Source organism: Heteronotia binoei, chromosome 5 (genome assembly GCF_032191835.1).
Source record: "Heteronotia binoei isolate CCM8104 ecotype False Entrance Well chromosome 5, APGP_CSIRO_Hbin_v1, whole genome shotgun sequence".
Taxonomy (NCBI): Eukaryota; Metazoa; Chordata; class Lepidosauria; order Squamata; family Gekkonidae; genus Heteronotia; species Heteronotia binoei.
The window spans coordinates 7,269,662-7,295,912 of NC_083227.1; the positions used below are offsets into that span (position 1 = coordinate 7,269,662).

The window sequence follows — 26,251 nt, forward strand, 5'->3', positions numbered from 1 at the left end:
TGCAACCAGTGGATGAACCCGGAGAGGCACACCAAGAGGCAGATCCTGGACCTGGTGGTCCTGGAGCAGTTCCTGACTCTCCTGCCCCAGGAAATGCAGGGCTGGGTCAGAGGATGTGGGCCGGAGAACAGTTCCCAGGCGGTGGCCCTGGCTGAAGGTTTCCTCCTGAGTCAGGCAGAGGAGAAGAGGCAGGCAGAACAGGTGAGGGGATTCCCTACAGGTGTGTCTAATTCAAGCCACTATATGTGACCTTATCTTAATGTTTCCTTGCCAGTTAATTGCCTGGAGCCTCATCTGCTAGAGAATTTCTGACCCCTGCAGATAACTCATCAGATCTGCTGAGAGGAGGCTGCAGAGTCTGGGAGTGGGGCAGGATCCATTCCTTGGTCTGTTTTCCATTCCATCTCTTACCCCTCCCCCTGGCTGCTGTTTCAGATGCAGGGACCACCTTTGGAGATGGAAGCTGTAATCCCTGAGGCAGAAGGAGCTTCCTTGGAGCAGGGGCAGAGGGTGCAGGCGGTGGAGCGTGCCCAAGATGCCATCTCCTGTGGTAAGGACTCCTTGTGCCTGGGGAGCCTGGAAATGTGATGGGTAGAGAGATCAGGTCAGGGGGGGAAATGCAGATTTCTATGGGCAACACAGAGTTAACTGGTGACACTCAATAGCCACACTGTGATGTCTCTAAAAGATCAGACAAACTTCTGGAGGACCATTTATCCCATAACTTTAAAAATTCATCTCTCTCCTTCCTTCCTTAAAAGGTCTCAGATTCCCTGGGGAGGGCAAGGCAGGCAAACCTCAAAAGGGAATCTCCACCTTCTGGGGAAGCAGAGCTCTGAAACCACTCCCTGGGGGCCAATAATCATGGGGACATTTTCCTTCTGTGCCTGTGCTTGGAGGGTCATCTGGGGGGCTGCTGTGGGTCGCAGGGGGTGGAGTAGGGATGGCAGGCTCTGGCCCAGCACTTGCAGAGGGTCTTGGGGTGGGGCATGGGACAGCTGTGATGTCATGTTGTGGTTGTGTCAGGCTGAAAACCTGGTTTAATTAAATTTAAATTTAATTTGCGATTTATACCCCGCCCTGTCCTGCAAGGCGGGCTCAGAGCGGTTTACAGCATTAAAATGCCACAGTAACAATAAACCTCTCCAATTCCGCATGCCCCAGAGACACTCTGAAAGCTCATTCCTATGACCCTCCAGTCCCCAGAATTGTTCTAGTCATGTCTGGTCCAACAGGATGGTGCTATCTCCTGCCATTGCATTTCCACTCCTCATTTCCCTCCTTGTAGAGCAAGCACAATTCTGACAGAAGTCTGAAATACATGGGCAGTATTTATAATTCCTAAGGCTCATAGGTCCCTGGTGCTTCTCTTCTGCCTCTCCCAGAATGCAGTAAAAAGTATTTTAAAAACGAGTTGAGTGTACACGGCGGAAGGTTTCGCAACCCTGAGAATAGTGTGTGTGTGAACGAGGAAACAAACAAGCAAACACCCTCTCTCCCTCCCTTGTCTCAGGAACAGGCAGTGAAGAGATGCTGTTGAGCCGTTGTCTTTTCCAAGGTGTGGGAACAGTCGCTGCACCTCCAATCCAGGTAGGAGAGATGAGCGGGGGGGCACATCTCCTTTCTCAGGGGAGCTTTTGCTCCTTCAGTTTCTACAAGGGGTCCGTGAGAGAGATCCTTTGAATGCTGTTGCATATACCCATCCCATGCCTTCCTTTCTCGACCTTCCCAGACAACTCCCTTCCAGTGTGAGATCTCTGATGAGGAGGGAGTCTTCTTTTTCTTCCAGGGTCCCTTTTCCTTTGAGGAGGTGTCCGTCTCTTTCACGGAGGCAGAGTGGGCCCTGCTGGATCTGGGACAAAGAGCTCTGTATAGGGAAGTCATGCTGGAGAACTATGGGAATGTGGCCTCTCTGGGTAAGGATCTTTCCTAGGTGCCAGTGGTGCAACTTGCTGCCATTGTGAGGTGGAATGAATCCAAATATTGAATAGCAATGCATAATTTTGACCCCCTTCCCACCGCTTTGGGTGGGGCTGCAGCTCCCTGGCAGAGCATCTCCTTTGCATGCAAAAGGTCCCAGGTTCACTCCCCAACATCTCTGATGAAAAGGATCGGGTAGGAGGTGAAATGAAAGACTCTGCCTGAGACCCTGGAGAGCCAATGCTGGACTTAGTAGATGATGCTGACTCCAAGGGACCAGGGGTCTGATTCAGTGTAAGGAAATTTCACGTGTTCATAGAATCGTAGAATTGGAACTGACCTCCAGGGTCATCTAGTCCAACCCCCTACAAAATGCAGGGGATTCAGGACTACCCTTGTTGCATGCCCAGAGGATGGCATTAAAAAAAAAAACCCTTCACAAACCTTGGCTAAAGTTGCTTCCAAAGCGGCAGTCGCATTTTCTTGGGCATGTAAGGAAGAACCACAAGAACTAAGCACTGATGCAGCCCTTCCTTTCCACCCTCCCGTTGTCTACCTAAGTTCACAGAATCAGCATTGGTGTCAGATGGCCGTCTGGCATAATACTTATAAAACTCTCTTTTGATTCCTTCCTGGTAAACAATTTCTTTGTTGCCCAAACGAATTTTATTAACAATTTCATTTCCCCTTTTTCTTTTCATTTGCCAGGCCAAGTATTTTCCAGCTTTCTTTGCACCCTCAAAAGATTTTTGTTGAAGCCTTTTAAAGTTCCATTCTACTTCTTTATTTAACAAGTGTCTTAGTTGGTCTTGTAGAATTCCAATTTCTTTTAAAATCTTCTTTTTCCCCAGTCTCTTTATAAGCTCTCTCTCCTTCTTCTTAATCTCCTTCTGTATGTCTGTCATTTGTTTCTCTTTAGCTTTTCTGTCTTTATTATTCAATGTGATTAAAATACCTCTCATCATCACTTTATAAACATTCCACAACATTTGATATTGAACATCCTCATTTTCATTTACTTGGAAAAGGGCCTTAGTCTCTTTTTGCAGAGATTCTACTACCCCATCTTTCTGCAGTAAATCTTCATTTATTCTCCATCTTAAAGTCTTTTGGGTAGGTTTCGCAGACCACATTATTGGATTATGATCTGCTCTTATTTTCGGAAGAATCTCTATTTTTTGTTGTTGTAAATCCCAATCTTTTTGTACTCCGTAACATATCAATCCTTGAGAAAGAGTTATGTTGAGCTGAGAACATTTTTCTCCCTCCAAATGTCTACAAGATTTTCTTGCTTGGCTAATTCAAAAAAAGACTTTGGTAGTTTACCTTCATTATTCTTCTTCCCAGATCTGTCCAAAATATTTTTAACTGTACCATTAAAGTCTCCCATTAACATGATTTGCTCATATGTCTCTTGATCAAGTTGCTGCATAATGTCCTTACAAAAAGAATCTTTTGCTTCATTGGGAGCATACAACCCCAATAGCGAAGTCTTCTTGTGGTTCATCATCACTTCCACTGCAATATATCTACCATCATCGTCCTTAAAAATCAATTTTGGTTCCAATTCCTGTTTTACATAAAAAAACCACGCCTCTTTTTTTCTCCTTAGCCAATGAAAAAAATTCCATACCAAATTGCTTATTCCACAAATATTTGTAATCCAATCGTTTAATATGTACTTCTTGTAGACAAATTATGTTACATTTTTGCTTCCCAATCCAATGAAAAGTTGCCTTTCTTTTTTGTGGTGAATTAAGTCCATTTACGTGCCAAGATAATAATTTGTAATCCATCATGGTTTTCTATTTCAATCTGAACCTCCACATTCTTTATTCTCCACCAAAAACTTCTCCATCTCCTGAGTGCTTGTAATGGTAATCCTCTTCCCCTGGTATTCAAAAACCAATCCTTCTGGGAGAATCCATCTATATCTCATTTAACTCTCTCTCAATTGCTTCTGTCACTTAAGACTTTCCTTGGTAATTCTTCAGTGATGTTGGAATTATGAAAGAATTCCATACCAAAGGCAGTGATCTTTCATAATTCCAACATCACTGCCTTCCACAATCAACTTGCCTTCATACTGTCTACTTAGAATCCCTCCCACCAAGTCTCTTGTTACACATCTCACTACCACATCTCTTGGTAGTTTATTTTTCCTTGAATATTCTGAATTGACCCTGTAAATATAGTCATAAAAGTAATTAGTCTCCTCAGGATCATCTCCAACATATTCAGAAATAATCCTTATTATGTAGTTCCTTAAATCACCGTCCTTCTCAGGCACACCTCTCAAACATATCTGATTTTCCATTGATTTGCAGTCCTGCAGTTTTTTTAATACTGGAATCCACTGTATTAATTCTTTCATCATGGTCTTTCACTATCTCTTCCACCTCTTGGATTTTTTTGGAAACTGATTTAAACTCTTTACTGAGTGTCAGAACTGGAACGAACTTCAGACGATTCCAAGACTTGTTACAAAGTATAGGATCTTTATTAGAGAACTGCAGTACTAGAGGCACGAGATAACAGTAATGCCGAGCCCGGCATTTGGTTACATTTTATGCCTTCAGCAAAAGTACAATAAAGCGATCATTCACACGGATTACAGACAAGTGTCTCTTTCCCAGGCTCTGTTATCAGAAGGGAGGATGCTCTCCCGTGGTGAAGGCCAAACGGCCCGGCTTCAAAGGGCACCTGTGGATGTTGACCAGAGCCTATCTGTTACCCTTCAGTGCACACAGGGCATTCCAAATATCTACAAGGCACATTAGTTAATTGCATAGGCTACAGGGATCAGGGTTAGTGTTAGGTTACAGCATGGAGTCAGTTTGGTTTAACAATATGCAGAGAGAAAGTTACAAGTTCTGACACTGAGAACTTCTATATCTTTTTTAAATTCCTTCTTACAATCACTTATAGAATCTTTAATCAGTTTAGACAATCTAGCTTCCATGGCATCCAACTGTTCTTTTTTATCAGCCTTTTTGCCCTCTTCTAGTCTGTAATGACTCTTGTCTGTAATGGTTTTTGGGCTGACATTACTGCCTTCCCATTATAAATATAGGCTTTACAATAGAAGTCACCAAGTTCTTTTTAAATGGTCTAGTCTTATAGATTAGGGCATACCCTTTCAGAAAAGCCCAAAATCACCATCCTCCTATGCCCCTGGGTCCAGATATTAATTTTTTAAAAGTTATAATTTCCCAAAATGGTGCTCAATGTTTCTCTATGGTTTAGTCCTAGAGGGGCTTAAAATCCTGTAGTTTTCCCTTCCCTTGATGGCCTCTTCTGCCCACACTTGCCACAAAGTTTCGTTATCTATGGTTGTGAAGTCTCACGATGTTCCCAGACGTCATTTCCTGTAATGACTTGTTGATCTACAGTTCTTCCACTCTCGGGGGGAGTGACCACAAAAATTCCAAACAATATCAGTTTTTGCCTTTTTAAAGCCTTATATCTGTTTAACTCAGTCCAAGATATCCCTCTCCTCCTCCTTCTTTATTATTACAAGTTGTTTATGTGTCCAGACCTTCGTTTGCCTTTCAAATATTTCCCAATTTAGTCCCGGAGCAACAGATAAAAATCTCTTTACCTTTGAAGTCCCAACATCAAACACACTGGTCTGTTTTTCATCCATGATTAGTTAGCTCTTAAGAAGCTTGGCACACATTGAATTTATGTCAATTTAACGACCCCAGATACTCTCTTTAGATGTTGGAAACGGTCCTTCTCCGGAGACTCTTCAAAGCCAAAAAGAAACCCCCCCCTCCCCAGGATTTCTCGTTAGCTAAAGTACCTCTCCTCAGAACTTTAAGCATATCTTGGCCATCATCTTGCCTAGATGATGTAGACAGCAGGTATTAAAACGCCTTCTGTGTCCAGAATAGAGGGTCTGGTGAGCTCCCGCACTGGAAAGCTCGTCAATTCTCCACGAAATCCAAACTGTAAGTCCATAGTAGAATTTTGTTATATAAGGAATTAATATACTTGAAATTAAGGATTTAAAAATAAGACATCACAAAACAGCACAATTTCTGCAGCTCAGCAACAGTAAAACAAACAAAAAAAGCTAACTGTTCTGTCTAAGATAGGAAGCACCTAAGTGGCACTCCTTGTTGCACCATCAGTATTGCAACTGGAGCCTAATGTACCCCAGAGAGATTTATTCATCGTGATGTAGGAAGGAAACATCCAGGTGTACTAGCCTCCCAGGAGCATAAAGTTAGCCTGGCTTTCCTCTCATCCATGCCCATATTATAGTTTCTGCCTCTCTAGGATCAGGTGGTATGAATGACCCAATCAAAGGTTCTGATGGATGGAATTTTCGAGAGACTGTCAGCAGCATCTGCAGGGCCGGCTCCCCCACTAGGCAAACTGGGCGGTTGCCTAGGGCGCCAGCAGGGCAGGGGCGGCAAATTCAGCCTCCCGCCCTCCCCCAAGGCAAACGGCTACATTGCCCCCTGCCTTCTCCTCCCTCCCTTCCTTCTTTCCCCACCCCATGTCAATTTCAATGCCTCTCCCATTCAGGAAATGGGGAGGTGAGGAGTCAGCGGTAGTGGGGCCGCACTTTTAGGACGCTGGTCCTGACAGATTGTGAGCGTGGCCCCGTGGCGCAGTTTTACCTGCTGATCAAGTGATCGGTGGAGGGAGGGCTTTAGATAGCGGGAACGTGGCGCTAGAGCCAGTTCCGGCATTGAAATCGACATTGGGAAAGGGAGGGAAGAGGAGGAGTCTCGGCGGGGGGAGGGCACGGAGCTGTGGGGGGGAGCACGGAGGCACGGGGCGGCGCTGCCTTGCATTCGAAGACAGATTGCAGGGTTCTTCTAGAGCTGCGTTTCCCATCAGCAGGCTCGAGACCCAGCACTGGGCCACGCCAGCCTCAGTACCAGCTCGCGGGGCCCTCGATGGCCTGCCATTCCCCCCCCCCACCGCGCCTCTTCCCCACGGCAATGTGCCCCCCTCAGGACTCGTTCCTTCTTCCCTCCCCCCTTAGGTCAGTTTAAGGCTGGGTAAGCACCCCTTCCCTCCCCCCGACAGGGAAAACGGTGCTGAACTCTCACTCACTGCGGGGGGCAGGTCGAAAGAATGTCCGAAAAGGCCGCTGCTCCCTCTCCCACACTTCCTTCCCATCCAGGAAGTGCAGGGGAGGGAGCAGCAGTGGTGGCCTTTTCAGACATACATTCAACCTGCTGCTGGCCTGCCGCCATGCTGAATGAGAGCTCAGTGCTGTTTTCCTTGCCTAGAGGGGGGGAGGGGCACCTTAACCAGCCTGAAACTGACCTGGGTTGGGGAAGGGAGGGAGGAAGAGGCGGGGAGAGGGGAACTAGGCCTGAGTTCCCTTGGCCAGCTGAGGTCAGGGGACCCAGACCTGCTTGTGCTGCTGGAGTCAGCAGTTTAAAAGGTGAGTTGCTCCCATCCCGTTTCTTTCCTTTTTTTTTTTACTTCCTTCTTTCCTTTTGTCCCTTCTTTCTTTCACTCCTTCCCTCCCTTTTCCTTCCTTTCATTCCTTCCCTCCCTTTTCCTTCCTTCTTATTTCCTTTCTCTTTCTTTTTTTCTCTGTTTCCAGCTCTCTTCCCTTCCCTTCCCTTCCTTTCATTCTTTTTTTCTTTCTTTCTGTATGTCTGTCAGTCTTTCTTTTTCCCTATTTGCTTTATTTCCCGCTCCCCTTCCTCCCTCTCTCTGTCAGTTAGTCTTTTCCCATGTCTCCCTCCCTTCCTTGCCATTGCTAATCTGAGTAGAGTGGGGTGGGGGGGGGGAAGAAATTTCAAATGCCTTGCCATTTCATGTTTTCCCAGGCTGCCATTTCATGTTTTCCTATCTTTCTCACTTACTTTTTCTCTCTGTCTCTCTCCCCCCCTCTCTTCATCACCCCCCCCCCCCCGCCATTTCATGTTTTCCCAGGCTGGGAGCATTTCATATTTTTAGTTTTCTGCTGTGTGATCCTTGTGCTTTTTCTTGATGTTTTATTTTAAAAATTGCATTGCAAAATCTCACTATTCTCCTACTTTTCCTAAACAAAACATTGCAATAGTTTTAGGCTTCTTTGTACATCATATCCTGTCTCCCACCTCCACCCTCAAAGTCTCCTGGCTCCAACTCCAAATTTTAGTGGGCCAAGAAGGAGAAGTGTAAAAATAACGGGGTCACAGTGGGAAAAAGTTTGGGAAACGCTGTTCTAGAGGCTCCCGAGAGCATATTTCCTTCCCAAATGAGTTGATTCAGAGTGGGTGACCTTCACTCTTATGTCAGGAGAACAGGCCAGAAATAACCATATGAGATTCCTGATTCCCTCCTGAGCCACATTTGGTCTGGTACAATCCTAGAGGCCGGTGGGTAAGGAGGGAGGGAGGCCTTAATCTGGAGGCTCAGAAGCTCCTTCTGGGCAAGAGTTCAGCTGAAGTTCTTCATGGGTGGGGGAGGTATCCTTAAATACCAGATATTCTTGGGGGAAGGTGGAGGGGTGGCTAAGATCAGTCCAGCTGGATGAAGCCAAAGGGCCATCAGTCCTTTCCTCCTACAGCCCCATAGATGCCTTTGTATCTTACCAGCCTTCCCAAGTGCTAACAGTTTCTCTCTCTTTATTCCAGCAGAGGATGATCAGAGGAATGAGGAGGGTGAGAAACTTCATCAGGAAATGCCGGATAAAGTTAAAAATGAAAACTTTAACGAAAATGTCAGGAATGAAATCAGAGTGAAGAGAAAGAAAGCTGGCTATATGGCTGAGAACCGTGATGGAAGACAGTGGAATATACATTTTCCAAAACACAGGAAAATGAAAGCAAGCAAATCCATTCAGTACAGAAAGTATTTCAGAAATAGATCACAGCTTCTTCTGCAACAAAGTATAAAGAGACAGGGGAAACCTGAATACTCAGAGACCAGACATATATTCAGTCTCAGTAGTAATATTCAACAGCATCACAAAACCCACACACAGGAGAAACCTTTTGAATACTCAAAGTGTGGACAGAGATTTTGTATGAGTGGCAGTCTTCAACGTCATCAGAAGACCCACACAGGGGAGAAGCCTTTTGAATGCTCAGAGTGTGGAAAGAGATTCAGTCGAAGTGGCAGTCTTCAATATCATCAGAAAACCCACACAGGGGAGAAGCCTTTTGAATGCTTGGAGTGTGGAAAGAGATTTATTAAGAGTGGCGATCTTCTAACGCATCAGAGAACCCACACAGGGGAGAAGCCTTTTGAATGCTCAGAGTGTGGAAAGAGATTCAGTCAGAGTGGCAGTCTTCAAACACATCAGAGAACCCACACAGGGGAAAAGCCTTTTGAATGCTTAGTGTGTGGAAAGAGATTCAGTCAGAGTGGCCATCTTCAATATCATCAGAGAACCCACACAGGGGAGAAGTCTTTTGAATGCTCAGAGTGCGGAAAGAGATTCATGTGGAGTGACAGTCTTCAATATCATCAGAAGACCCACACAGGGGAAAAGACTTTTGAATGCTCAGAGTGTGGAAAGAGATTCATGTGGAGTGACAGTCTACAAAAGCATCAGAGAACCCACACGGAAGAGAAGCCTTTTGAATGCTCAGAGTGTGGAAAAAGATTCAGTCAGAGTGGTCATCTTCAATATCATCAGAGAACCCACACAGGGGAGAAGCCTTTTGAATGTTCGGAGTGTGGAAAGAGATTCAGTCGGAGTGGCGGTCTTCAAGAACATCAGAGAACCCATACAGGAGAGAAGCCTTTTGAATGCTCAGTCTGTGGAAAGAGATTCAGTCAGAGTGGCCATCTTCAATATCATCTGAAGACCCACACAGGGGGGAAGACTTTTGAATGCTCAGAGTGTAGAAAGAGATTCAGTCATAGTGGCAGTCTTCAATATCATCAGAAAATCCACGCAGGGGAGAAACCTTTTGAATGCTTGGAGTCTGGAAAGAAATTTAGTACGAGTGGCTATCTTCAAACGCATCAGAGGACCCACACAGGGGAGAAGCCTTTTGAATGCTTAGAGTGTGGAAAGAGATTCAGTCAGAGTGGCAGTCTTCAAATGCATCAGAGAGCCCACACAGGAGAGAAGCCTTTTGAATGTTCAGAGTGTGGAAAGAGATTTAGTACGAATGGCAGTCTTCAAAATCATCAGAGAACGCACACAGGGGAGAAGCCTTTTGAATGCTTGGAGTGTGGGAAGAGATTTAGTATGAGTGGCGATCTTCTAACGCATCAGAGAACCCATACAGGGGAGAAGCCTTTTGAATGCTCAGAGTGTGGAAAGAGATTTAGTACGAGTGGCAGTCTTCAAAGGCATCAGAGAACCCACACAGGGGAAAAGCCTTTTGAATGCTTAGTGTGTGGAAAGAGATTCAGTCAGAGTGGCCATCTTCAATATCATCAGAGAACCCACACAGGGGAGAAGCCTTTTGAATGCTCGGAGTGTGGAAAGAGATTCAGTCGGAGTGGCAGTCTTCAAGAGCATCAGAAGACCCACACAGGAGAGAAGCCTTTTGAGTGCTCAGAGTGTGGAAAGAGATTTAGTAAGAGTGGCAATCTTCAAAATCATCAGAGAACCCACACAGGGGAGAAACGTTTTGAATGCTCAAAGTGTGGACAGAGATTCAGTCGGAGTGGCAGTCTTCAAGAGCATCAGAGAACCCACACAGGGGAGAAGCCTTTTGAATGCTCAGAGTGTGGAAAGAAATTTATTACGTGTGGCTATCTTCAAATGCATCATAATACCCACACGGGAAAAACCTTTTGAATGTTCAGAGTCTGGAAAGACATTCATTCAGAGTGGCCATCCTCAAACACACCAGAGCACCCACACAGGGGAGAAGCCTTTTGATTGCTCAGAGTGTGCAAAGAGATTCATGTGGAGTGGCAGTCTTCAATGTTAAGAGAACCCACATAGGAGAGAAATATTTTGAATGCTGAAGAGTGTGGAAACAGATTCTGTACAACAGGCCATCTTCAGTAACATCAGAGAACCCACACAGGGGATAAGCCTTTTGAATGCTCAGAGTGTGGAAAGAGCTTTATTATGAGTGGCAGTCTTCAATATCATCAGAGAACGCACACCGTGAAGAAGCCTTTTGAATGCTTGGAGTGTGGAAAGAGATCTAGTATGAGTGGCAGTCTTCAATATCATCAGAGAACCCTCACAGGGGTGAAGCCTTATGAATGCTCAGAGTGTGGAAAGAGATTCATGTGGAGTGGCAGTATTCAATGGCATCGGAGAACTTACACAGGAGAGAAGCCTTTTGAATGCTTGGAGTGTGGAAAGAGATTCATGTGGAGTGGCAATCTTCAATGGCACCAGAGAACCTACATAGGGGAAAATGTGGAAAGAGATTCATGTGGAGTGGCCGTCTTCATTGGCATCAGAGAACCCACACAGGGGAGAAGCCTTTTGCATGCTCAGAGTGTGGAAAGAGATTCATGTGGAGTGGCAGTATTCAAAGGCATCAGAGAACCCACACAGGGGAGAAACCTTTTTAATGATCAAAGTGTGGAAAGATACACAAGAGATAACCTTTCAAATGCTCACCATACCTGGACTTGGAAATGGCCCTAAGGGAGGGACACAATCCCCATGAATAAGACCACTCCTCCCCCCCCCCCACATACATACACTTAACTTCCTGAAGAGTTGTTGACCCTTCAGCCTCCTTTACTGCAGTGGCAGCTGTTCTCCCATGCACCGCGATGAGGGTAAGGGGAGCAGGCGATGCTACAGCCCCCAGAAGAAGCAAGGACAGGCTACTGTATTGGAGAATCCAAAGGGGAGAAACCTTTTGAGTGCTCAGAGTGTGAGAGAAGATTCATTTAGAGTGGCACCCTTCAGCTGAATCAGTGATCCCACGCATGGGGAGAAAATGTTGAAAAGAGATCCAGAAAGTGTGACAATTTTCAAAAGCACATATGAGCTCGAATAGGGGAGAAACCTTTTGAATTCTCAGACTGTGGAAAGAGATGCTGTTGTAGAAGCACTCTTCGATGGCAAGTGAGAACCCACACAGGGATCGAACTCGGGTCATGAGCAGAGCTTGGACTGCAGTGTATCCAGAAAAGGTGCCAACTGCTTTAAAAGGCTTGTCTCTACAGAAGAAACCTTATCCTTTGGGTTCCAACGGGAAATGTTTGTTCATAGAATCATAGAGTTGGAAGGACCTCCAGGGTCATCTAGTCCAACCCCCTTCACAACGCAGGAAACCCACAAATACCTACTCCAAATTGACAGGATTTTCATTGCTCTCAGATGGCCACCTAGCCTCTGTTTAAAAACCTCCAAGGAAGGAGAGCCCACCACCTCCCGAGGAAGCCTATTCCACTGAGGAATAGCTCTAACAGTCAGGAAGTTCTTCTTAATGTTGAGCTGGATACTCTTTTGATTCAATTTCAATGCATTGGTTCTGGTCCTATTCTCTGGGGCCACAGAAAACAATTCCACCCCATCCTTTATATGACAGCTCTTCAAGTACTTGAAGATGGTGATCATATCACCTCTCAGCCGCCTTCTTTCTAGGCTAAATATGCCCAGCCCCTTCAGCCTTTCCTCATAGGACTTGGCCTCCAGACCCCTCACCATCTTCGTCGCTCTCCTGTCAATCATCGATATTTCTCAATAATCAGTCTTTTGTTATTGAATCAAAAGTTGTTTTATTTAAGAAACTCAGAAGCTTTACCAAGGACACAAGCCTTGGAAGTAATGATGTATTCAGAGGTACATAGGTACTATATAGATTAACTTCAAAGGGTGTCATGCAGATGCAGTTGAGTCACGGGTTCAAAGGTTGCTATATAGTATCTCATTTATTACTTAGGAATTTAGGCTATTATAAACATCTCCCTTTCTCACACTTCCCTGGGACCAGATAAGAACTGACTTTGTGAATCTGGGGGAGAGGCACATCACAACGTTACCAGACAGGCTGGAGTATCAGCATCCTTGGGCCAGATGGATTTATTACTTGCCTGAAGGTTGTAAAGGAGGGGGTAGGTGGCAGAGAATGGTGATCTGCTCTTTGTCTAAGGAATCATCATGGCACATAGAAATACACATGCTTGACATACTGCCCTCCTTAAAGTCCTCCCCGGGGTTTGGATGGATGTTTTGCATAGAATTTTTAAATCAGCTCTGGCGTTCTTACATTTATGCTATCGACCCACTCCTTGTGGGCTACAGAGAAATGTTTCCATCTAATCAGAAAATACAATACACCCCGCTTCAGTTTAGCATCTAAGATTTCTTTTACGTCATGGATTTCTTTTACGTCATGGAATTCACTGCCACAGGAGGTGGTGGCGTCCACAAGCATAGCCACCTTCAAGAAGGGGTTAGATAAAAATATGGAGCAGAGGTCCATCAGTGGCTATTAGCCACAGTGTGTGTGTGTGTGTGTGTATATATATATATATATATTTGGCCGCTGTGTGACACAGAATGTTGGACTGGATGGGCTATTGGCCTGATCTAACATGGCTTCTCTTATGTTCTTATGTTCTTATGTGATTCTGATCCCCAGCCGGAATAGGTTCTGGAACTTGAGGTCGGGGATGCCAAGACGTGGCTCCAGGGTCCCTCCGGAGTAAACTGCAATGAAAGATGGGGTGTATCTTACTAAACAGTTTAGGTAATTTGAGTTCTACAGTCACTTTATTCATTATGCGTTTGATATGGAACGGTCCCAAGAACTTGTATGCCAGTTTTTTAGAGGGTTGCAGTAATGGCAAGTTCTTGGTTGACAGAAACACTGCATTTCCCACTTTAAATACCCAAGCGAGTGAATGGCGTTTGTCATTCTGCTTTCTCAGCCCACCCCATGGAATACAACTTGACTCTCGGGAGGCTTTGCCCTGGGATCAACTCTATTGCACAATCAGTATCTTTATTGGGGGGGAGCTCGTTGGCTTCTTCTTCACTGAATACTTGTTTGAAGTCTCTATATTCCTTGGGGATTGATCTCACTTCCTCTATGCTTAGACACAACTTCTTGTTTAACGGGGGTGGCTCCGGACCCCAAGCCACATTCCAGTGATGGTGCTCACACCTCCCGTCTCTGAAGTCTATAATTTGATCCCCACACTTTATGTTGTGTTCGTGTTTGGCTAGCTATTCCACTTCCAAAACAATGTCAAATGATGAAGAGGGGGCCACTACAAAAAATTCAGTGTCCCAATGGTCTTCTATTCCCATTGGCACCCCTTGGGTTTGTTCCGTACAGAGTTCCCCTCTCATTACTGTTTCATCCATCTGCTCAAACTGTATGGGGTGGGGTAGTGGACTCGTGGGGAGTCCTAGGACTTCCACCAGTTTGGGTGTGATTATGTCTCTAGTGCATCCCGAGTCTAGTAGGGCTCGCGCATGTATAAAGCATTTTAAGTTAGGGTTCAACAAAGTCAATAGGATGAAAAAGAAAGTCCCCGTTATTCTCACCCTTAACGGTGCTGTTAGTTGCGCGACCTGCTGCTCGGCACCTCTCAGTGCAGGTCCGTCCCCATTTCCTGCCAGCTCATCTTTCCAGGCATCTTCCCCCAGCTCGTCCACCACGATAATTTCCTCCTCTTGAGAAGTCGCTGAAGCTGAGCTGCCTTTCGCCAATTCCTTCGCTCGCCCTTCTGCCTTTCTTGCCTTGGGTGCGCTGGTCTTCGGAGTGAGGGGGGGGGCCTCGAGGCTGCTCCAGGCAATTGGCAGCCAGGTGGTTTTGGTCGCCATACCGAAAGCAATGTCTGGGGGTAGCCGGTTTGATGGCTCCTCTAGCCTGGCTTGCTTTCCGCCCTTCTGCTTTTGCCCCCGGTCGAGACTCACGTGCCCCCTTACCCCCTTGCTGCTGTTGGCGTTGGAGAGGCACTCGCTTCATGTTGGTTTCTACTTCACCAGCCAGTTGCACCCACCCTACCAGCGTAGTAGGGTGAGCCTGTTGGAGGGCTTGATCCAGTATGCTCACATTCAAGCCCCGCTGGAACTGCTCTATCTTCATTTGTTCGTTTCACCACCACATCATGGCTGCATTTGTGCGGAATTTGGTCACGTACTCACAGCCTTAGACCCTTGTTGCAGGTCCCGTAGGGTGGTTAGAGCTTGGGTTTCTTGTAGCGGATCTTCTATCTTCTTTTGGAAATTTTTCCATTTGTAATCCCAATAAGAAAGTCTCTGCAGCTTTCGCTACTACATATCCCAATATCCTAGAAATTTCTTGTTGAATCATTTGCCAATACTGTTTTGCTTTTTCACCAGTCCACCACATATGGTAGAAAGAACCTTCATGCTTTTTACATTTCCAACATCTATTTGGCATCTTGTTATTCATCTTTGCTAAATTTTTAGGAGTCATATATCATCTATACATCATCTTAAAACAGTTTTCTTTAATGCTTTGACATGTCGAAAGTTTCATAGAGTTCTTCCACAGATATTCCCAAGTTTCCATCTGTATTTCTTTATTTACATTAATTGCCCATTTGATCATTTGAGATTTCACTACTTCATCTTCTGTAGACCATTGTAGAAGTAATTTATATACTTTTGAAATGAATTTGTCATTATCTCCAAGCAGATTTTTTTCCATTTCTGTTTGCTCTTTCCTTATTCCTTCCATTTTAATATCATTCTCCACCAAACTTTTTATTTGTTGCATTTGAAACCAATCATATTTATGATTCAACTCTTCAGCAGTTTTCAGTTCTATTTTGCCACTTCGTATTTTTAATAATTGATTATATGACAGCCACTTTTCTTCACCTATCTCAGGCGTTATTTTTATTACTTCAGCTGGCACTATCCATAACGGTCTTCTCTCATCTCCATATTTCTTGTATTTCATCCATGTATTTAGTAGATTACTTCTTATATAATGGTGAGAGAAAAAAACGTCCATCTTCTTTTTTCCATAATACAGATACGCGTGCCAGCCAAATTTATTTCCGTGACCTTCCTGCACTAAAAGTTTTTTTATTTAACAATGTTATCCATTCTTTCATCCACACTAAACAAACTGCTTCATGATATAATTTTAAATCTGATAGTTGAAATCCGCCTCTCTCTTTTGCATCACAATTTTCACTTTAATCCTTGGTTGTTGTTTTTTTGTCACTTTTTCTTGCATTTTCAACAAGGTGGAATCATATACTTTCATTTTGCCTTCTACCTCCTGCATTTTCTTAGATGTTTCCTCAGTTTCCTTTCTGAGATCTTCCATATCTTTTTTAATCTCTGCAATAATTTCTTTTTTCGATTCATTTATCATCTCTCTCACCCCTTTCATCATTCTGGCCTCCATTGCCTCTAAATGGTCCTGCATTTCGTCCAATGAAGTAGCCCTTGTTCGGGGCTGTTTGTGTTCAGACATTTAAAAACACCAAAAATTTTAATCTCACAAATTTCAAATTTAACTATCAGATTCAAAAGATTAGAGCTTGCTTTTTATAACAAGCCTAATTTCTCCGTCCTCGGAGTTTCCTAGAAGAAGATATTAATTTTTAAAACTTCTAAGCCCTTCAAAAAAATAACAAAATTTTGGACCTCACCAATTTCCAATTCAACTATCAGGTTCAATAGAATAGGACTTGCCCTCTATAACAAGCCCCTCCTGAATCTATTGCTGTCAGCTTCCTTGGATGCTTTCAAGATCTCGTCATTTGAGAGAGGGAGAAAGTTCTCTTTGTCAACTCTCTCCATCCTGTGCATCCTTTAGCGCTACCATAGTAGCAAATCTGTGGATTTTCATTGGTTGGATGTGAGCTATCCAAGATTGGCTCGCACTCTGTCTCTGACATGCCATTGGCTGATTCTGCTCCCTCTCGCCCACTGCCAGCCCCGTCAGGTGAGAGTCCAACCAGACGGCCACGGATCTCTTGAGGGAGACAGTTCCCTGCTGACAGGTTCTCCTGGGGGCTTCCTGATCACTACAGCTTCTCCTCAGGGCCTATTGCAAGAAGCTCAGGACAGTCCGTTCCCTCCTCCCCAAACAAACAGTGCCAAGGAGTGGGGGGTTGCAGGAGCCGGTGAAAAGCCACATACTCCACGAGGGAGAAGGGTTGACCATCAACAGCAATAATCTGTGAACCAAACCGAAAACTGTGAGAGATGTTTATGAGGCAAACAGCAGCACCGACTTCTCATCACCTGACACAAAAGGAACCTTTATTCGCAGCAGGGAGGGGCCAGTTCAACAGCAGCAGATAAACAGACTGATACTATAAAATGCATGAAGCCCCTTTCCCAACTGCAAATACTCTTCACTCTTGCTTTTCAAATTAGGCTACAGTTGGCTCCTATGATGCAGTGGACTCTATTCTGTCCTGTGGGTCTGTAGGACACAATGGACTCTATCTTATCAGCCCATAGGACAGAATGGACTCCCTTGTATCCCATGGGCCCATAGGATGAAATGGACTCCATTCTGTCCTACAGGCTGATAGGATAGCTCTAGAGCCCGAGAGAAGTCTATCTGGCTCAGGGAGTGAGGTTATTATTTTGGAGAGTCTGTATGGAAAAGGCAGGGAAGAAGACAAGAACATCAAGGGGTACTGCTGAAATGGAAGCTACTGGGGGGAAGATTCGGGTATTTCTAGCAGGGGCTAGAAGGCATGGAAGGAGGAAGCTCCAGCCCTCAAATCCCTGGCATGATGAGGAAGAAGAGCTTTATCTAGGGAGCCCAAGAAGGGAGCACTGTGGGTGAACTGGGTTTGATTCCCCTCTCCCCCTCCACGTGCAGCCAGGGCCAGGCTAACTGGGGTCCTGGGCGAGGCTACCTGCTTGCGCCCCCCTCCCCCAATTTTTAAAAACATTTTCCAGGTATTTCTGCAGTGCTATAGGATGGATGAGTGCTGGACTAATAGGTCTCCTCCTTGCCCTGATTACAGCTGGGTCCTATTATCCCGCTCATTCAACAGTGACTTTCGTCGGTTTAAACTTCACATACTTCTAATCGGCATGCTAAAGATGCTTTAGAGTGATTGCATCCTGGGCTGTCTACCTACCTCTGCCCTTTCTGTCAAGCCACCTGGTCCCTGGGCATAGCCTCCGCTGGGACCCATCCCTTGTTGTCTGCACAGCAGGTGTGGTCCAAAAGAGGCTGCATGCAGGAGGCCCAGACTGGGGGAAAGACGGGTCAGCTTTTGTGCACAAAACCAAGCCTCTTTATAGCTGGTAACTTTAAAATTCTGACAGGGGCTGCCGAAAGCTATGAATAGAAGACAGCAAAAGGGTCACTCTGTTTAATATGCAAAAGGTGACTATAAAATCCATTCCAGCCATTTCGCAAAAGAGTTTCTTTTAAAAGCAACATACCCGGCGGCCCTTAATTAAACATGGGGCAATTTGTGCAAAATCAAGGGAAGCCCAGCCTGGCTTGTGGGGGAGGGGAGTCGTTCACTCCCCTTTTGCTGGTGCCAGTTTGCTTTTGGACCACTCCGGTTGCGCCCCTGGCAGGCCCTGGGCTGGAGACCCGGAAGGGAGGAAGGTCTGGAAAAGACAGAGAGTGGCCAGGGGGGAGGACTAAAGGGGGGGGGGGCTGCAATGGGATCTGTGCCTCCATTGGGACAGGATTGCCAACCTCCAGGGAGGGCCTGGAGATCGTCAAGTCAAGTCAAATTTATTTTTATATCCCGCCCTCCCCCGCCAAAGGCAGGCTCAGGGCGGCTCACAGACATGGAAACCATGATTTAAATAAAATACAATGTAAACAAGAATTTTAAAATACAGTTCAATTACATAATTTAATTAAAATAGATAAAAACAGGTACTATAAGGTGCTATAGGTCACAATCATACATAAGATGGCTAGATGGTTACAGGTCAGTTCCAATTTCAGTTTAGCCAGGTTCTATCTTAAAAGCAAGCTGGAAGAGAAAAGTTTTGCAAGCCCTGCGGAATTGATTCAGGTCCCGCATCGTCTCTGGAAGTTGATTCCACCATCGAGGGGCCATTGCTGAAAAAGCTTGCTCCCTGGTTGTCTTCAGGAGCAACAGTGCTGATCTTAGCCTCCCCCCATTTGTGGGAAAGGGCGATTGCAGAGGGGGGACTCTGTGGCATCAAAGCCCCACTGATCCCGTCCCCAAGCCCCCTCCCCCTCTCTGTCTCCAGGCATTCCCCAACCTGAAGCTGGCAACCACAGCAAAGGGAGGAGTTCTTCAGAAGGGTCCTGAGAAGATGGTGGAAGGGTTGGGGGAGAAAATACTTCAGGTTTGCCAACTGCCTGGTGGAAGGGCTGAGTTTGAACTTGACTCTCCTTAGGCCAAGGCTTCCCTCTTGGACTGGTCTACCTTGCAGGGTGGGTGGGTGGATAGTGGAGAGGAGGAAGGGCCCTGGGTGGAGCTCCTGGAAGATGGGCGAAGTGGAAATGGCTGACTCTGAGTTGGGGAATTTCAGAGGAGGGGAGGGTCCTCCAGGAGGTATAATGCCCTAGAGTAAAAGGTAAAGGTAGTCCCCTGTGCAAAGTTTCCGACTTTGGGGTGATCTTGCTTTCACAACGTTTTCACGGCAGACTTTTTACGGGGTGGTTTGCCATTGCCTTCCCCAGTCATCTACACTTTCCCCCCAGCAAGCTGGGGACTCATTTGACCGACCTCGGAAGGCTGGAAGGCTGAGTCAACCTTCGACCAGTTACCTGAACCCAGCTTCCGCCAAAATCGAACTCAGGTCATGAGCAGAGAGTTCAGACCACAGTACTGCTGCTTTACTACTCTGCGCCATGGGGCCGCTAGAGATGCCCTAGAGACACCCCTTAAAACAGTGATTTTATGCAAAGGAACTGGGGAGAAATTAAAACCTGGAGAAATCTCCAGGCCCCGCCGGGAGGTTGGCCAGCCTAGCAGAGACCTTGCGGGAGGAGACCCCCCCCCCCCTTCCTCCAGCCTGGGGTCCCTTGGCAGGGATAATGGGGGTGGGATCCTTAACCTTCAGCCCCCTGGCTCTCCCCCCGCAGCTGTGCATCGTCACCTGCCAGACTCCAAAGCGGAATTCAGCGTTTCCTGGACATGCAAGAAACAGCCACAAGATCCAAAGAGGTTTTCTCCCGGTGGGGGGTTTAGAAACACTAAATGGTCTGTTTAAAACAACAGGCTGATCGCGTCATCACTAGCCCCTGCCCCCCTTTCATCCTCCCATTGAGTTTTACCATCCTTTATTCTAGGAGGGGGACGACTAAGGGGGGAGAGGGAGCCGGCTGAAGCTCCTCCAGGACTCCTCTCTCCTTCCTCTGCAGCACTGAAAGGGTTAAGACCGCCGAGCTGCTTGCTAGAGAGGCGGTGCAAGGAGGGGGGGGAGGCAGGAGAGGAAAGGGGCTCTTCCTGGGGGAGGGGTTTCCTTTTGCAGCCTGAAGGAGGACTGGGGAGGAGCTGCATGGAGCAGGAGGGAAAACCCTTGCAGCAGAAAGGTTTACTTGGAAGTAAGTCAGGGAGGAGATAAAGGGGGGTGGGGGGGAGAATAAACTTTTAGTTCTTGGGAGGGAGGGAGGAGGGGATCATGCCAAGCCAGGGCTGTCCTAGGTTGCCCACCTCCCTTCCCGTGCAGCAATTTTCTCCCGGGGAAACTGATCTCTGTCCCTTGGAGGTGGGTTCTAATTCTGGGAGAACTTCAGGCCCCACCTGGAGGTCACAAACCAAGAGATCCACGGAAACAGCTAAAGCCACCATAATCAACTACTGTGACTACACAACTAGCGAATTTTGCAACAGATCCAAATATTATTTCTTTTGTTCAATAACCAATAGATCAGTCCAGACCCCTTGCATGCATAGATGTGCTGCACAGTTCACAGTATACGGTGCCCTAAATGTCTCTTAAAGGGCAAGCGTCTTCTCAACCACTCACAAGAGCAGGCAAAAAGTGTTTGGGTTGTTCCTGTATGTCTTGGATCAAGGGCTTGCAGAGAGACTGCTCGATTTCATAAGTCCCATCTCAGGGCAAAGGGGGAGCCTTGTGAGGACGGCCTGGATCCATTTCTCAGGGATTTCTTTGGAATTGTAGTAAACTTGGTTGCTTATTTATTCAGGGTAGTTGATTATTTTGGCTTCAGCCACCTAACTCTGTTGGGCACCAGTTCTGATCAGCTATGTATGTTGGGGAGCAAGGATAATCAGTGGTTTTCCAAGTAAGAAAAGTTAAATATATGAAACTGATATTCTCTTGCTGGTCCTTTTTATTCTGCAAACCAACAACCCAAGCAGGCCTTTTGGGGAGTGGGGTGAGCTAAGAAAGGGGTGTGGGCTGGGGGAAAGGAAGTCCAGCCTGCACTGGATTCAGATGCAGCCCCCTCCTAAGCTCCTGATGTAGACCCGGTGTGGGGCTGGGGTTGCCACCAGCAGAGAACTGGGACATTTTAGATACATCTGTTGCCAAGCAACAGCACTGGTGCTCATGGAAACACCACCAACACCCACCAATCAGAGCATTAGGCAGCTCCCCTGACAGGCAGAGAGGGGAGGAGCATACCAATGTGACCACACCCCCAATAAACACAAGGCCAGGAGGAACAAACGCCCCACAAAAATCCATCACTGTGAGGATCATGACATGAAAACGCAACAGGGAGATCCACAGATGTGGGTTTGAGTCCCCACCTGCATCCGTGTTTTGCAGAGTGAGCACACAGGGAGGGAACACGCCTGCTCCAAACACATCACCCCTGTCCCATCCCTCCACGGCTCACTTGCCAGAGGCAGCCGTGACACTATGCCAGATTCTCCCTCCTGCACTGGGGCTTGGGTGGGCGGAAGAGCATCCTTTTGCCAGGCGAAGAAGAAGAAGATGATATTAGATTGATATCCCGCCCTCCACTCCAAAGAGTCTCAGAGCAACTCACAATCTCCTTTCCCTTCCTCCCCTCAACAGACACCCTGTGAGGTGGGTGGGGCTGGAGAGGGCTCTCACAGCAGCTGCCCTTTCAAGGACAGAGTCTCAGAGCGGCCTACAATCTCCTTTCCCTTCCTCCCCCACAACAGACACCCTGTGAGGTGGGTGGGGCTGAGAGGGCTCTCACAGCAGCTGCCCTTTCAAGGACAGAGTCTCAGAGTGGCCTACAATCTCCTTTCCCTTCCTCCCCCACAACAGACACCCTGTGAGGTGGGTGGGGCTGGAGAGGGGTCTCAGAGCAGCTGCCCTTTCAAGGACAGAGTCTCAGAGCGGCCTACAATCTCCTTTCCCTTCCTCCCCCACAACAGACACCCTGTGAGGTGGGTGGGGCTGAGAGGGCTCTCACAGCAGCTGCCCTTTCAAGAGCAGAGGCTCAGAGTGGCCTACAATCTTCTTTCCCTTTCTCCCCCACAACAGACACCCTGTGAGGTGGGTGGGGCTGGAGAGGGCTCTCACAGCAGCTGGCCTTTCAAGGACAACCTCTGCCAGAGCTATGGCTGACCCAAGGCCATTCCAGCAGGTGCAAGTGGAGGAGTGGGGAATCAAACCCGGTTCTCCCAGATAAGAGAGCTCTGGCTGACCCAAGGCCATTCCGGCAGCTGCAAGTGGAGGAGTGGGGAATCAAACCCGGTTCTCCCAGATAAGAGTCCGCGCACTTAACCACTAAACCAAACTGGCTCTATAGAAGAAAAACTTGCTATAGTAAGATTCATTCTACTGTGGAATCAGCTACCTAGGGAAGTGGTGAGCTCCCCACCCCCACCCCTGGCAGTCTGTGTGAGAGAGGCACAGACCCCCAGGCAGCACAACAGGGAGAAACACCAGGGCCCGGTCCCAGGAGGGGTGGGGGGGGGGGTTCAGCTCTTGTTAAGGGAGATGCCAGCAAGAATATGAAGCCTGCCTTTTGCAGGTCAGGAGGCACAGAAAGGAATCCCACATGCGATCACATCTGTTGAATCATTCATGCTGATTGGCTTGTTGCAGTGGCAGGTATTTTGACTGGCTCTTCCCCCAACTTCCATCTCCAGCAGGGCACCACTGAGATAATTCGTAGCCATGCAAAGGTGTCCAAGGTCTTGGCGTAGACTTCATTCCAAATAGTCTGGACTCTGGAAAATGGTCCTTCTTTCAGGGTGAGCTGGAATACAGGGCTGGGAGAAAACTGTGATAATTCTTTGGAAAAAGAACTTGGATATGCCCACTGCTGCTTTTTGGAAGTGGAGGTTGTATTTATATGTGCATATATGTATCTGCATGTTTGTGTGTGTGTGTAGATGTATTTTCCTTATGTACATATTTGTATTTACATGTGCATATATGCATGTTTTTGTGTGTGTGTGTGTGTGTATATATATTGTATTTTCCTTTTGACACACTCCGATCTGTCTCTCTCTGTCCCTTCAAGGAGAAGGGGCGGGACGGTGGATCAGTGGTAGAGCAACTGCTTGGTAAGCAGAAGGACCCAGGTTCAATCCTCGGCATCTCCAACTAAAAAGGGTCCAGGCAAATAGGCGTGAAAAACCTCAGCTGGAGACCCTGGAGAGCCATGAATAGGGCTGTGGCTCAGTGGTAGAGCATGTGCTTGGTAAGCAAAAGGACCCAGGTTCAATCCCCGGCATTTCCAAATAAAAAGGGTCCAGGCAAGTAGGTGTGAAAAACCTCAACTGGAGACCCTGGAGAGCCATGAATGGGGCTGTGGCTCAGTGGTAGAGCATCTGTTTGGTAAGCAGAAGGTCCCAGGTTCAATCCCCGGCATCTCCAACTATAAAAGGTCTAGGCAAATAGGTGTGAAAAACCTCAGCTTGAGACTCTGGAGAGCCGTTGCCAGTCTGAGAAGACAATGCTGACTTTGATGGGTCGAGGGTCTGATTCAGTATAAGGCAGCTCTTGGCTAAGGACACCATGACCTCAGATGTGTTTTACCAATTTCTTCCGGCAGTTCCGCTACCATGAGGCCGATGGGCCCCGAGAGCTTTGCAGCCAACTCCATGGACTTTGTAACCAGTGGCTGAAGCCAAAGAGGCATACCAAGAAGCGGATCCTGGACCTGGTGATCCTGGAGCAGTTCCTGACTCTCCTGCCCCAGGAAATGCAGTGCTGGGTCAGAGGATGTGGGCCGGAGACCAGTTCCCAGGCGGTGGCCCTGGCCGAAGGTTTCCTCCTGAGTCAGGCAGAGGAGAAGAAGCAGGCAGAACAGGTGAGGGGATTCCCTCCAGGCATGTCCAATTAAAGGAACAATATTTGACCTTATCCTAAAATTTCCTTGCCAGATAATTGCCCAGAGCCTCTTCTGCTAGAGAATTTCTGACCCCTGCAGATAACTCATCAGATCTGCTGATAGGAGGGTGCAGAGTGTGGGATTGGGGCAGGATCCATTCCTCGGTCTCTTTTCCATTCCATCTCTTACCCCTCTCCCTTGCTGCTGTTTCAGATGCGGGGACCACCTTTGGAGATGGAAGCTGCAATCCCTGAGGCAGAAGGAACTTCCTTGGAGCAGGGGCAGAGGGTGCAGGCGGTGGAGCGTGCCCAAGATGCCCTCTCCTGTGGTAAGGGCTCTTTGTGTCTGGATGCAAATGGGGCAGCCTAATAATGTGATGGGTGGAGAGTTCAGGTCAGGGGGGAAAATACATATTTCTAGAAACAACACAGAATTAATTGGTGGCACTCAATGTCCACTGTGATGTCTCTAAAAGATTAGAAAGACTCCTGGAAGACAATTTATCCCATAAACTAAAGAATTCATCTCTCACCTTCCTTCCTTAAAAGGTCTCAGATTCCCTAGGGAGGGGAAGGCAGGCAAACCTCGAAAGGGACCCTCCACCTTCTGGGGGAGCAGAGCTCTGAAACCAGTCCCTGGGGGCCAATAATCATGGGGAAATCTGCCTTCGGTGCTTGTGTTTGAAGGGTCATCTGGGGGGCTGTGTCAAGAGTCTACCCCCGTCTGTATCCTCTTGCCATGTAACACTTGGTAATTGTTCTCTTGAGACTGACCGTGAACAAATCTGTAACTGTTGAGCAAGACAGCCTGCATTCCTGAATTGAGACAGTTTATTGCTTTGCTTTGCCCGCTTGGCGCATCCCTTCATAGTTATCTCAGCTGCTTAACATGGCAACCAAGGTCATGGGCTAGAGGAGAGTGGAGGAAGAATTAGATAGCGCACCTGGAATGCAGTCGTGAGGGGAGGGGTTTTTGGATTGCCCGCCAAAAGTACCTGCCACTTTATGCTGTGCTTTGCTTGAATTTGTAACAGTCCACCTAGGGTATATATATATTGTGTCTCTGAGCTGTAACGTTAGTTTCAGCAAACCATTGTATTGCCTTATGATGCTTGGAATAAACGTCTGAGTTAACCAGCTGGTGTTCCTTGACTCTGGGGTCTGACAGGCTGCTGTGGGCAGCAGGGTATGGAGTAAAGATGGCAGGGTATGACCCAGCACTTGCAGGTGCTTGGGAGAGGGTCTTGGGGTGGGACTTGGGACAGATGTGATGTCACGTTGAACTTGCATCTGGCTGAAAACCCAGCTGTGAAGCTTGCATGCCCAGAGACACCCTGGAAACTCATTCCTATGACCCTCAAGTCCCCCAAATTGCTCCAGTCATGTCTGGTCCAACAGGACGGTGAGGTTTCAGGCTATCGCATTTCCACTCTGCATTTCCCTCCCTGTAGAGCAAACACAAGTCTGGAATACGCTGGCAGCATTTATAATCCCTGAGGCTCATAGGTCCCTGGTGGTTCTCTTCTGCCTCTCCTAGAATATAGTTAAAAATGTTTTTAAAATGTGTTGAGTGCACACAGCGCAAGGTTTCACAGCCATGGGAAGAGTGTGTGTGTGAAGCAAGGAACAAACAAGCAAACACCCTCCCTCCCTCCCTTGTCTCAGGAGCAGGCCGTGAAGAGATGCTGTTGAGCCGTTGTCTTTTCCAAGGTGTGGGAACAGTCGCTGCACCTCCAATCCAGGTAGGAGAGATGAGCAGGGGGGGCACAGCCTGGGTCCCTCCTCCTTTCTCAGGGGACATTTTGCTCCTTCAGTTTCTACAAGGGGTCCGTGAGAGAGATCCTTTGAATGCTGTTGCATTTACCCATCCCAAGGCTTACTTTCTGTACCTTCCCAGATGACTCCCTTCCAGTTTGAGATCTTTGAAGAGGAGGAAATCTTCTTCTTTCAGGGTCCCTTTTCCTTTGAGGAGGTGTCCGTCTCTTTCACTGAGGCAGAGTGGGCCCTGCTGGATCCGGGACAAAGAGCTCTGTACTGGGAAGTCATGCTGGAGAACTATGGGAACGTGGCCTCTCTGGGTAAGGATCTTTCCTAGGTGCCAAAGGTGCAACTTCCTGCTGTTGTGAGGAGGAATGAATCCAAATATTGAATAGCAAAGCATCATCTGAAGGCCTTTCCCTCCACTTGGGGCACTGCATCTCCTTTGCATGCAAAAGGTCCCAGGTTCAATCCCCAGCATCTCCAATGAAAAGGATCAGGTAGGAGGTGAAAGGGGGAGACTCTGCCTGGGACACAGGA

The 26,251-nt window shown here is 47.1% G+C and overlaps 3 protein-coding genes across 3 annotated transcripts in view; 2 read left to right on the forward strand and 1 right to left on the reverse strand.

Annotated features, from left to right (window-relative positions):
• LOC132572150 (putative SCAN domain-containing protein SCAND2P) lies at window positions 1–25,086 on the forward strand. Its single transcript, XM_060238952.1, has 2 exons — window positions 1–201; window positions 24,168–25,086. Exons 1-2 carry the CDS (start codon window positions 13–15, stop codon window positions 24,321–24,323), a joined length of 345 nt encoding a protein of 114 aa, XP_060094935.1. The 5' UTR covers window positions 1–12; the 3' UTR covers window positions 24,324–25,086.
• The window catches only part of LOC132572129 (zinc finger protein OZF-like), a 1,123,325-nt gene that overhangs the window by 721,878 nt on the left and 375,196 nt on the right, over window positions 1–26,251 (reverse strand). The gene's annotated exons all lie outside the window — the stretch shown is intronic.
• The window catches only part of LOC132570928 (zinc finger protein 709-like), a 188,747-nt gene that overhangs the window by 31,716 nt on the left and 130,780 nt on the right, over window positions 1–26,251 (forward strand). The window lies entirely within an intron of this gene.